Raw genomic sequence first — 12,364 nt, forward strand, 5'->3', positions numbered from 1 at the left:
TTAATAAGCATTTTTAATATGAATTTATGAATGGATATTAAGAGCTGGGGGGTTAAGGTTTGGGGAAAACATTAAAAGTTTGAATTACAAATAATATTTCCATACTACTTTTAATGCTTCAGACTCTGTTCTAAGAATTTTGTAATCAATTTAGTTATCACAGAGACACTATGCATTAAGTACTATTCTTACCCCTATTTTCCAGATGCAGAGAGGTTGAATAACTCTTACCCAAGTTCACAAAGCTAGCGATTGGTGTTGAGGGCCCAGCTAAAGCCATGAGCATGAATTTACAATCTCCCTGGTTTGGGGATCACCTCTAGCACTCTCTACGTGCAGGAGTCCTTGTAGATAAGCCCACTTGTGTTAGGAGTTTGTGTGTGGCATCTCCATAGTCAGCAGGTGCAAATTTAACAGCCTTTTTTTCATTAACTCCTGCACATAGCAGCATGTCATGATGAAGTACAGTGGACCCCAACCCTGGCTTCACAGCCCCAGCTCACTCTTCCTTTACTAAAAGGCAGCAGTGAATCCTTTTCCTAGCGTCCCCACACACAAATACAGTGAATGGGTAGAATTTTCTGTTCCACAAAATTTTGACCTTTCAGTGCTCTCTAAACTTTTAACACCAACTACATCTTGGCAGCGTTGAATTCTAATAGGTAGGCTTTGATATGCTCTATGTCTTTGTACATGTGTATACACTCAGGAGTTTGAAGTTCATTTAATCTATATTTTTCAAGATGTTCACCAAAGAGCCCCACAGGTAAGCCACATCTTTGAGAACAAGTACACGTTGACACGTTGATGGAGTAGATGAAATCTGATCTGATTTTTCATTGTAGAAATGTATCTAATTGTAAAGGCAGAGAAGTTATAGAATGTAATCTGTATGGGGTGTTTTTCCCTTAAAAAAAAAAATTGTCCATGATGTCCTGTATAACACTGGAAGGACTGCTTTAATGTATTCAGCATGATCATGGTTAGCATCCACTGTGAGCCAGGCATTATCTGAGGTTTTAATCAAAGAGACATTCTCCACTGGCAGGACTTCTTACTGGTTGTCCAGGATGAGAATTCTATGAGCAGAACAGCATAAAGAGGAGTCGAGCAGCCAGTGCCCAGGGCAGTGGCGTATCTTATGGGCCTGAAATAACTACCACACACACAAAGAAAAATACTTACCACAGAATCCCTCTCGGAGCATACCTCCAAGACAGGGCTGCATTTGGAGCCAAAACTCCAAAATAGGAATAACATTAAAATTTCTTCTCCTCCTCCTCCTCCTCCTCCTCCTCCTCCTCCTCCTCCTCCCTCCTCTTCCTCCTCTTCTTCCTCTTCTTCCTCTTCTTTTTTTTTGTATGAGGATTGAACCCAGGAGTGCTTATTTACCGAGTCACATCCACAGCCTGTTTTTATTTTGCATTTTAAGACAGGGTCTATCTAAGTTGCTGAGACTGGCTTTGAACTTATGATCCCTCTGTCTCAGCCTCCCAAGCTGCTGGGATTACAGGAATACACCCTGAGCCCAGATAAAATTTCTTAACAGGGTTATGAAGGAAAATTATTACCATTATCTGCAGCTGGAGGAAGACTTTATTTCAGTACACAGCTTTGCATGAGGTATTTTAACATATCGTTATTTGTCATCCCCACAGCCACCTTCAAGGTAGGATTATGGTACTTGTTTTCTGGGGAGGAAAAAAAATGAAACTACAGTGCAGAGTGATTTAGTTCCTTACACAAGATTCCACAGCTAGTAAATGGCAACCTGAAGACATGCATGCATGTCTCTCTAGTTTGCAAACCTTCCATCTTTTTACCTCACTTACACAGTAGAGATGCCAGCAATCTCTGTTAAGGCCCATTCGACCACCTTTCTCCAGGTGGGAAACAACAACCCTTTTTATTTTCTAGATCACATGTGAGACATTTTCTTCTCAGCCAAGCACTATCTCCCACCTGTTGTGCATTAGTAAAACGCAAGTGGATTTATTATGTTTTGAAAGGAAAGAAATAGAAAATGTTCTATTCATCTGATTTCAAAAAACAAGCTAAGATGAAACTCGACTCAGAAAATACATCGAATTAAATATATAGCTCAATTATTGTCAGTAAGAAAAAGTGTGGTGCATAGCATGTTTAAAATTTGTCAAAACTCTGGGTGGCCAAAATTAAACCCAGATGCTGATGTTGTTCATCTTCAAAGATAAAAACTAAGGCTCTTTAATTCATAAGATAGTTAAATGTTAACAGTGTTTACCACTAAGAAGTTTGGTAGAACATCCTAATTATTTTTATTAAACGTTGATTGTAAAGGGAAAAAAAAGAAAATTTCAAGCCATATAATTTTTATAAAGGATCAAAATTGCCCAAAATACAACCATTACCATTAGACAAGCATTCTTATAGGCATTTCTGTATAAATATGCTTATGATGTGCACAATATAGGAATCATGGTATTCATGCTGTTTTTTATCCTGTAGATTTGACACAAATGTCATGGATATAAAAGGGCTTTATGGGAATCTTCTTTTTTTCCCCATTTTAAAGAAAGAAAAATGTAGCATTCCTTTGAAAACCAGTTAATAAAGAGCTACTTTCCAGGAGAAGTAGCTCCATCTTGTGGCCCTATGGGGTATTATCATTAAAGACCTCCAGTCATGTTGTGTTTTTGCAACTCTTTTTTTTTTTTTAGTGTGTGTGTGTGTGGTGCTGCACACCCATCCCATGTTTTGGCAACAGTGTCAGCCCTGGAGCTTGTCCAGTAGACAGGATGGAAACCGCACAGGACCAGAGACTCTATCACTGTCTATGGAGCCAGTGTGAGCACCATGGTAGCCAGGGCCCCTTCACACCCCTGCTCTTGTGAGCAATTTAACTCTAAGCCTTAATGTCTTAGTGAGCAACAGAAAGCCTATGCTTCTAACACAAGGCTTTCTACAATTTCCTCTAATCTTGACATCAGCACCATTAAAGAAACTGATCTTAGTGACCAACTCACTTTCCCTCCACCACATAAAGTCAGGACTTCTGAAGTGGAAACAGAGGCCCCAGGTAGAAGGGAATTTCAGAAAGGACCAATTGCTTGTGCTCATACCTTGCACCATCATATCAAAGTTTTTGACTTCACAAACTAGTTTAGAATGTTGTGAAAAAAATCTTTGCAGATAAAATTGAGTTTTCTAACCTGTGTCTGTATCTAATGGGTGAGTAGTACAAATGAGATCATTTTCTGTAAATAGATATTTAATAGTTGCAGGTTTTTGCCTTGTATAAGCACCTGAGGCGGAAAATTTGTGTTTAACATCTAAATGAGCATCTTTTGATTGGAGATTTCCTTTTTCTTTCTCTCCTGTGCAGTACATAGTGGAATGTCACGGGATCACCCTTCTTCCCCAGTTCTTGGGCATGTACCGGCTTAATGTTGATGGAGTTGAAATATATGTGATTGTTACAAGAAATGTGTTCAGCCACCGTTTATCTGTATATAGGAAATACGACTTAAAGGTAAGATTGACTGTATTTTCATTAAATGACTCAAGCTTATTCATTCATGTAATAAATGTTGTATTTGATTATAACGAGTGTTTAGGAGGCACTCAGAGCTTAAAATTACCAGAAAATTAGCAGTGCACTCCTTTGGGTAAAACAATCAGTGCTTTCTGACTTACCAAAAGACACTGTACATATTAGAGATGTTGTATCTCTTTACTCAACATCAGCCGCCTACTGGGCACTGTCGTAGGTGCTGGGAATAGCATGATGAACAAAACAAACCAAATCTGCCCTCAAGGAGGTGGCATTCTGGCAGGTAAAGGCAGACAGTAAGAATAATAAGTAAGCTACATAGTCTATTAGGAAAGTGGCAAGTGTTTAGATAGAAACAAAGAGGGGAAGGGATATAGGTTTAAATAGGGAGGGCATCAAGGAAGATTTAGCTGACAGGATGACATTAAAGAGACTTGAAGATGAAGGGATGAGCTAAAGGAAGAACATTCTTGGCCATAATCTTTGAAGACTTTTCCCCAAGACTTAGAGTGAGGAGGGCCGCAGGAAATTCAGAGAGTAGAGTGATGTGTTCTGACTTCCAGAAACACTGACTCAGTGGGAGAATGCCCAAGTTAAAGACTGTCACTCTATGATCTGCCAATCCAGCTTGGGAGTCATTTTATAAATAAAGTTTTATTGGAATGTTGCCCTGCCCGTTGTTTCTGTATTATCTGTGGATACTTTTGCACTGTGATGGTGGAGTTGAGCAGTAACTATAAGGACCATTATAGACCACAAAGACTTGATTATCCTCTGACCCCTGGAAAAGTTTGCCTATCTCTGTTCTATAGCAGTTGGTACTCAAGATTTTTAGTCTTAGAACCCTTTCACGCTCATAAAAGAAGCCCCCCAAAAAGCCTTTCCTTTATGTAGATTGTGTCTATAGAGATTTATAGTATTAGAAGTTAATATGAGAAATATTTGTTTTATTTTAAATAATAAGACCATTACACATTAACATATTTTTATGAAAACAAAAGGAAAAACTTAATGAGATAAGTAGCATTGCTTTACAATTTTTGTAAATCTCTATAATATCTGAATTAATATAGAATATCATATCTGATTGTGCTATCAGTTTAATATGATGTTATTTGATTTCAGTAAAGGATGAAAATCTGACATTGCACAATAATGTAGTTGGGAAGGAAAAGGGTGTGTTTTAATGACTTTTTCACATAATTGTAGATATTCTTCTTTTATACTACATCAAAACTTGACTGTTGGTAAATTCTCAAAGTGTAGTTTCATTGTGGAATCTGATATCATATCATTGAATATTTTGTGCTCTTTATATTAAAATCTATTGGTCTGTTTGTACACATAGGTAATTTTCTGCCACGTGTCATCAGGAACATATTTACTCCCTAAGTTATGTGGTTCTTCCAAATATTGGCACATTTCATTATTTTGTATCAAAAAAAGTCATATCAATATCATCACCAATCTCACTGGGAAAGTCTCATGTACTGGGAAGCTGGCAAACTCAAGGTAGATATCAGTTCTTCAAAATTCTGGTTTTCTCAACAAATTGTGAAATGAGAGCACATAGCTCCCCAGCACATACAGGAGGCTAGCAGCTTTGTTCACATTTGAGCAAACATTTGCCAGTCTCAGAGCTAAACAAATACAGATTGTCAGTTTTTCTTTCAAGTAAAAATATTGTTTCATGAAAAAGGTGGCTAGTTCAGCTCATAACTGAAACCATCACAGAAATGGTTCTTGAGAAACATTATTTCTTTGTAAACAAAAGTGCTTCATGCATACTTCCACACAGAATAGTGGAGGGGTATACTCCATGGTCAAGAGCTAATGCAATTAATTTTAGTGCTTCATCAAGGACATTCTTAAGTGATGAGGTTTGTTTTGTTGTTTTTAAATGAGCAATATATCTAGTGCCGCTCTGTGCTTGATTTGGGCTAAGCTGCTGGCAGTTTTGTCCACTGGTGTTTTTGCAGTATTCGTATAAATAGCAAGACAACGAAAAGACAAGTAATGTCTCAGTATTATAAAAGTACTCAGAATTACTAAAATCAGTTTCGACTCTACAGACTCCTATAAGAGACCCAGGTTCTCAGCCACACTGAGAAATGCTAGTCCTAGTGAAGGAAATCTAGGCTTATCTCCCAGACCCACTGGATCAACCTATCACATACAGCCTTGCCCTGTCTTGCTTCCAAGTCTTAGCTCAAGCCATTTTGTTTCCCTGGAATTGTCCCTTGGGAAATCCCAGCCACCCTCCAGGGCTCCTGCCCCACTGGCTCTTTCTTGAAGCCTTTGCAGAGCTGCTCAGCACATTCAGTCTGTGTGCTAATTTGACTGTCCCATGTCAGAAAGCCAGAGTGACCTCTAAAAGCACTTATGCTAGGGCTTTCTTTTTGTGTGATGCTAGGAATTGAACTCAGGGCTTTTCCCATGCTCGGCAAGTGCTAGCCACTAAGTTATACTCCCTGCCCCACACATGTGTGGGTTTTATGAGTTGGTAGCTGTATGCAAGTTACTGAACCTTTATGAGTCTTAGTTTCTTCATCTGTTAAAACAGGGATGAGTTTACCTGTGTTTATGAGGTTGTTGGGAGGATTAAATGAGATACATATGTGTGCCATCCAGAGTAAGGCACAGCTGTTATCCCATCCATTTTGCTAGCATGTGAGCACCTTCAAGGTAGGCTGTTGTTGTTGTGTTTTTTTGTTGTTGTTGTTGTTGCAGTGCTGGGGATGAAACCCTGGGCTTCATACTTGCTATGCAAGCACTCTACCACTGAGCTGCATTTCCAGCCAATTCTCTTTAATTTTGGGGCCCCAAAATGCCTAATTTGGGGCCTCCTACAAGTAGGCATCTAGTAAACATGTCTTGGTATAAGTTATAATTGTAGATTGGATATTATTTTTTAAATTTTGCCTTACATTTCATAATTTCATCTCCCTAAATAAATTCTGCACAGTAGAAAGTTACAAGTTCAAGGCCAGCCTGAGCAACTTAGTGAGACTCTGTGTCAAAACAAAATATAGAAAGGGCTGGAGATTAGCTTAATGGTAGAATACTTGTCTAGCATGCACAGCCTTGGGTTCAATTCCCAGTACTGCAAAATTAGATAAATAGATTGTGTGCTCCTCTGACTGTCCCCAAGCACCAGTAGCATTTTCTGTGCTGCATTGGTAAGGTCTCTCACATCCACAGTGCTGGGGACACTGGGCATTAGGGGATGGACACTGATTCTGGGGGACTGCAGCTTGGTCTTGGCTTCCCTCCCTCCCCTTCAGCCCAAATGTCTTCATACGTGAATTTTAGGCCACTTGCATCCCTATCAACACCTGAGCTGCTCTGAGTGACAGAGCTGGGAGCTACTTTCATTTTGCCCAAATCAAATATAAGGTCCCTCAATGGTTGGCTAACCTTAGTATTCCGAGGCAGTAGCTACAGTCTAGTTAACAAACAGTTTGACTGGCCTGTTGTAGCTCAGGTGTCTAGTGCAGGGTTAAGGGGGACCATCATTGATCTGTGATCCTTCTCCCACTTATTCAGCAAATGCCTGCTGTGAGTAAAACATCCCAATAGAGCACAAAGAATAAGAAATGATTGTTGTGTTAACATATTTAGGAATATACTGGACCATTTGTGTCCCGGCTTCTCTTTTGAATTAAAATCTTCCACAAAAAAAGAAAGACAAGAAAAGGGAAGTTTCTCTGCTTGAACTGTACCCCCCCCCAAAGCCTCCCTGTTGGCATCTGGGGTGAATCTGGTCGTCTTGGACACCCAGAGCTCCGAGGAACAGTTTTGAAAACGTCTGCAGTAGACTAGACACTGCTGCGATCAAGGACTGTGTTTTCTTCCACTTTGTACCTTTCTGCTCAGCATAGGGCCTGGAACAAAAGAGGTACAAGTAAATGTGTGTCTTTGAAGGAATCTCCAAAGTAAAGGGATCAGTAAGTGCTCACAGGGGACTTGCTTAGGTGTGAGCAAGGAGAAACTGCCCCTCAGTAACTCTTAACACATGAGAGGAAACAGTGGGTGTTGTAGAGAAGACAGTCCAAGGGTTAGGATGTGCCCTCATCCGCAAGATGTGATGCAGGGAAAAGGCACTTACTGCCCTGGCAGTCACCACAGCCAACTGATGACTGCCTTCCCCTTTGAAAATACTAAGACTAACTGATGTCTGACAATGAATGTAGTTTTAATCGAGTACTTAAGTTATTGCTCAAGTGATTGTCAGGTTTTCTGACTTCCACCAGATGGATATGAACCAGAGAAAGATGGACCAGGTAAGGACAACAGGGGTGGGGTTGAAGAAGAGTGTTCAGTAGATAAGAACACCTACAGGGAGGCCCCAGATGAGGCTGAGAGCTTTGTTGGGGAAGGAAGAGGAGCTCTCTTGGAAGGAGCCTTGGAGCAGAACAGCACTCAATGAATTCTCAGCTCTGCCCATGACCATTTTCATATTTCATATGTTTGAGACTTGATGCCTGGTGTATGCACATTTTTTATTATTTCTTTGTGTTTCAGGGCTCTACAGTGGCTAGAGAAGCTAGCGACAAAGAAAAGGTAAGCCTTGTGCCATTCTCAGTGTGTGCCTGGCCTTTGCTGGCTCCATCCCTCTAGTGTTAATTCTTTTTTTGCATCTTCCATCACTGTTTCTTCCCATTTCCTTCACATTTTTGGACTGAGGACTATTCTCCTTCATTTCCTTTCCTCAGATTATTGAATAATGAAATAGTTATTAGTTGTAAGTGTGATTGAAAAAAAGCATTTCATGTGCTGAAAACCTAGTTAACTGAATAGTGAGCCTAACAAGGATGGCATCTATAGCTCAGGATGCTCTCCTGCACCTGGACCAGGTCTCCAAGGCCATTTTACCACTTACTACCTAGATGTGACCTTGAATAAGTTTCTTGACCTTTCTAAGTCTTTATTTTCTCATCTGTAAAGTGTTGGCTTGGAGGAGCTTCCAAAATCCTTTCCAACTAAGATAGGAAATAGAGCATGATGTACACCTGTAATCCCAGCTACTCAGAAACCTGAGGCAGGAAGATCACAAGTTCAAGGCTAGCCTGAGAAACTTAGCAAAACCCTGTCTGGGGGTGGGGGCAGGAGGAAATTTTATATATATATACATATATGATTGCTTAAAAATTAGGAATAAAGAGAACATATTTTTTAAAATATTTTTCTGACTTGTGGTACAATAGGTAATATTTGAATCACATTTAGTTGATTAGACAAGATTAGAGGCATAGGCAACTTGAAGGGTCAGTTTGAATAAGAATTTGAATTTGAATTGAGAAATCGATTCCTATATGTAAATCTAAACTAACCCAAATCAACACATGCTTATATGAAAGGGATTACCGTTTCCTACCCTCCAGCTTCAGAAGTGCCTTTTCTTAACTATTCCATTTGAAAAGATAGATTCAAGATTTTTGTTTAAACTTTCATTTTAAATTAAATTTTTAGCATATCATTCCGTTTTGATTTAAATTTTATAAATTTGCTCATTTGCTTTCACTTATTCACTCAGAAGTGTTTGTGAATATCTTCATGATTAGTGTCCCAGCTTCAGAGGCTTAAATATTTGGCCACCCAGATATATCCATCAGGGGGCATTGCCAGTAAGTAGGAAATAGTGGTATCCTGTGAACTATGATAGAGAGCTTAGAGCATGTAGCAAGACCATCTGACTCAGGCTGGGCAGGGTCAGGCAAGAACTTCCCAAATGTGGTGATGTTTAGGAACCTGATAAATAAGGAAGAGTGAGCCAGAGGACGAGGTGAGGAAGAGCAGCAGGTGCTGAGGCCCAGTGGGTACTTCATATTAGCTGGAGAAAGAGATAAGCCCACCCGGAAAAGAGGGCCAGTTGGAGAGACTGATGGGGTGCCCCCAAGAAGATGGGGCCTGAGCTGGTATGGTGTACATGTATATAATACAGAGAAATTTGGGAGAAGGATCAACAGAACTCAGAGATGAAATACAGGTGGTGACTAGGACCTGGAAATTCCAAGAGGGAGGGGAATTCAGGATGACCCCTGCGTTTCTGGGTTGGACAGTGAGTAGCGATTCTTCGCACTCACTGAAATCCGGCATAGCAGAAAGGATGGTCTGCAAAGAGAGGAGTACGGGAAGTCACCCATCAAGAATGTGTAGAGTAGAAGAGAAGCAAATATAGTCCAGCCCAGAAGAACATCACCATATAAGGGGAAGTCCAAGAAGAGTCCTGCAAAAGGACAGCCAGAGACAGGAAATGAGCATTCTGGATCATTTGCACAAATAATTCTTGAGTATCTGATGAGCAAGCATTTTGACAAATATTATAGGAAATGCTTCAGGAACAAGAAAGATGGGACAGTCCCCACCCTCATGAAACTTGCACTCTAGTAATGTCCCAGAAACTAGAGGAAGAGAACTTTCTAGAATTGGATATTGGATGCTTTTGTAAGGCCAGGTAAGATAAGCATTGAGAGTTATCCCCTGCATTTATGAAGAGGGAAATTTCTGGGGATCTGGTTGAGGGAGATGGGTGGGAGCAGAAGCCAGATTCCAGTGCATGAAGAGGTGAGGAAGAGAAAAGGAAATGGGTTCTCCTTTAACCATTTGTGTTCTTAATGTGCTTTAGTGGGGTGTGTATTTTTACATTTCAACCCCAGTGCAAGTCACCTTGAAGACAATGGCGTTAGCCCTAAGAAGCAGCAATGATGCCTGCCAACTTCCAAGCTGCTCTAAGTGTGTCAAGTGCCAAACACTTAAGCAAGCAACCTCTGAGAAACTCAGCAGTTTAATATCATTGGGATTTTCTCTTAGGAGAAAATATCTGATTGTAAGAGCCACACATATCTTTGACATCCTAATCCATGCCAACCTAAGTGAGAACTGTGGACACGCTGATGTTCCTATTCCACATCAGTTGCTCTGTTTTTTCTTTATCCCCAAGTCCCTTAAGACTACTATGAGCAGCATCAGTTTCCTCTGTTGGTTTTGATTTCTTCAGGTTCAATCCACAGGGCCGGATCTGCTCCAATGATAACCAGTGCCAAGAAAAGACAGTTGCAGCTAATGGTATGATGGCTGCTAAAGGCTAAATCACAACACATGAGCACATAGGAGGGAAAGCCACAACTATGTGATACCTTATAGCTGTGAGATTTCCCCAGAAGAAGAATGTGCAGTTCCCTATGTCCCTCTCCAGTGTTCTGCCCACAGGTCTCTCTGCTTTTTAGAACCCTGTGTTATTAACCACAGTTCCACTGCCCTGAACCAAAAAAAGTTCAGCCCCTTGCCTAGTGCAGATTTCTGTGGAAAGAAATAAGAATATAGAATTTGTTTGAGCAGAAATATTTTCTCAGGACTCTGCTAGGCTGCTTTATGAATGTGTGATCCTCTTTCCTCTCAATATCTTCTTTGGAGGTAGCCTTAGAGAAAGGGCAAACCCAAGAGGGTTTCAGATCAGGGTCCAGCTTTCACCTTACCTAGGGTGGTACCCAGGCAGCCTCACACAGCTCATGGCAAATGCAGAAACCCTGCCTTGATCTGGGATTTTTTTTTTTAATGTTAGTTTCAGTGTATTGAGAATTGTAGATGTGAGCAATATCAACAGATATTTTTTGATAAAAGCTATATGCCCCAGACTATTTTGAATCATACATGAATTTGGTCATGTCCAACCACCAGATGAGAAGACTTGCAATTATTAATTCCTTTGAGTGCCAGAGTGACTTCACAGATAGGTTCAGTAACTTGTCCCAGGTCCCACAGTTAGGATCCCCAGTGCTCTAGCACCAGAGCCCATATTTCTAACCACTGTACCATTCTGTCTTCTAAATATTTAGGAGTGTTTCTTTCCCACCCCCTCTCTCTGTGTCTTCTTTCTTTTAAGGATATATCAAAAATTCATGTTAATTCCATTAGCCTTGAAAATGAATGAGGAAAACTTCACTACATTGACAGAAACATTGTGAGAGAGTTATATACATGCTACAAGAGATCATCCTGGGTCTTTTTTTTAAAGTAGTAAAATAAGTCATTTAGTATCATACTATGTTGGCAAAACAACTCTTTTGAGAAGTTTGAATGTTTTTGTACATACTTTCAAATGTGCATTTTTGGACACAGAGCTTTCTCCCTGTATCTTACACTATGTAAACATTTGAATTGTCCACACTGTTGACCTGAGAAAGAATCCAGTGCTCTGTACTTCTTTGGGGGCTTAGGTTTTTGATAGCTCTTCTTCCCCAAAAGGCAGAGGCTCCACAAGGCCACCTCATCTGTCATTGTACATTACAGATGCTCACTAGAAGGGTAGAGGAGCAATATAAGTATGGAAAGTAAAAGTAATGCAATTAATAATCCACGGTAGGAGTGGGCCCTGGCAGCAGAGCATCTCCTCGCTTACAGCAGAAACATTTTGTTAAACTATAATAGATTACATAAAATTCATTAGTGGAGCTGATCTCTTAAAAAAAAAAAAAAAAAAAAACTTTGGATTTTTAAGCTCTGAAAAAAATTTTTTGCTCACCTTTTCTGCCAACTTTCATAATCAGCTAATATTTTTGACTCTTTCCCAAAAAATAACATATAATTCTTTTGTCTTCACAAATAAAATCATAATGCTATCAAAACAATCACTGCTATCTTTGGTTTGAAATATTTGGAAGGCTAAAAATATTTATTTTCTGCATCTTTTTTAGAAATGAAAGCAAGTGATTTGCAAGAAAATTCTTCTCATTGCTATCGTTGTACAATGATGTTCTCTTCAAATGATGGTTACAGTGCAAAGAACGATTTTTCATAGAGAATCTCCATTGACATGGCTTAATTAGTAAT

General features: G+C 39.8%; 1 protein-coding gene across 1 annotated transcript in view; it reads left to right on the plus strand.

Moving 5' to 3' along the window:
- The window catches only part of LOC144251909 (phosphatidylinositol 5-phosphate 4-kinase type-2 alpha-like), a gene marked incomplete at its 3' end in the record, with an annotated part of 128,637 nt that extends 120,542 nt beyond the window's left edge, over window positions 1–8,095 (plus strand). Inside the window, exons 5-6 of the mRNA XM_077794560.1 lie at window positions 3,365–3,511; window positions 8,057–8,095. Of these exons, the coding sequence (XP_077650686.1) occupies window positions 3,365–3,511; window positions 8,057–8,095 (186 nt within the window). The remainder of the gene's footprint in view (window positions 1–3,364; window positions 3,512–8,056) is intronic.
- Between the last annotated feature and the right edge of the window lie 4,269 nt (window positions 8,096–12,364).

Source organism: Urocitellus parryii, unplaced genomic scaffold, assembly GCF_045843805.1.
Source record: "Urocitellus parryii isolate mUroPar1 unplaced genomic scaffold, mUroPar1.hap1 Scaffold_282, whole genome shotgun sequence".
NCBI classification, from domain to species: Eukaryota; Metazoa; Chordata; class Mammalia; order Rodentia; family Sciuridae; genus Urocitellus; species Urocitellus parryii.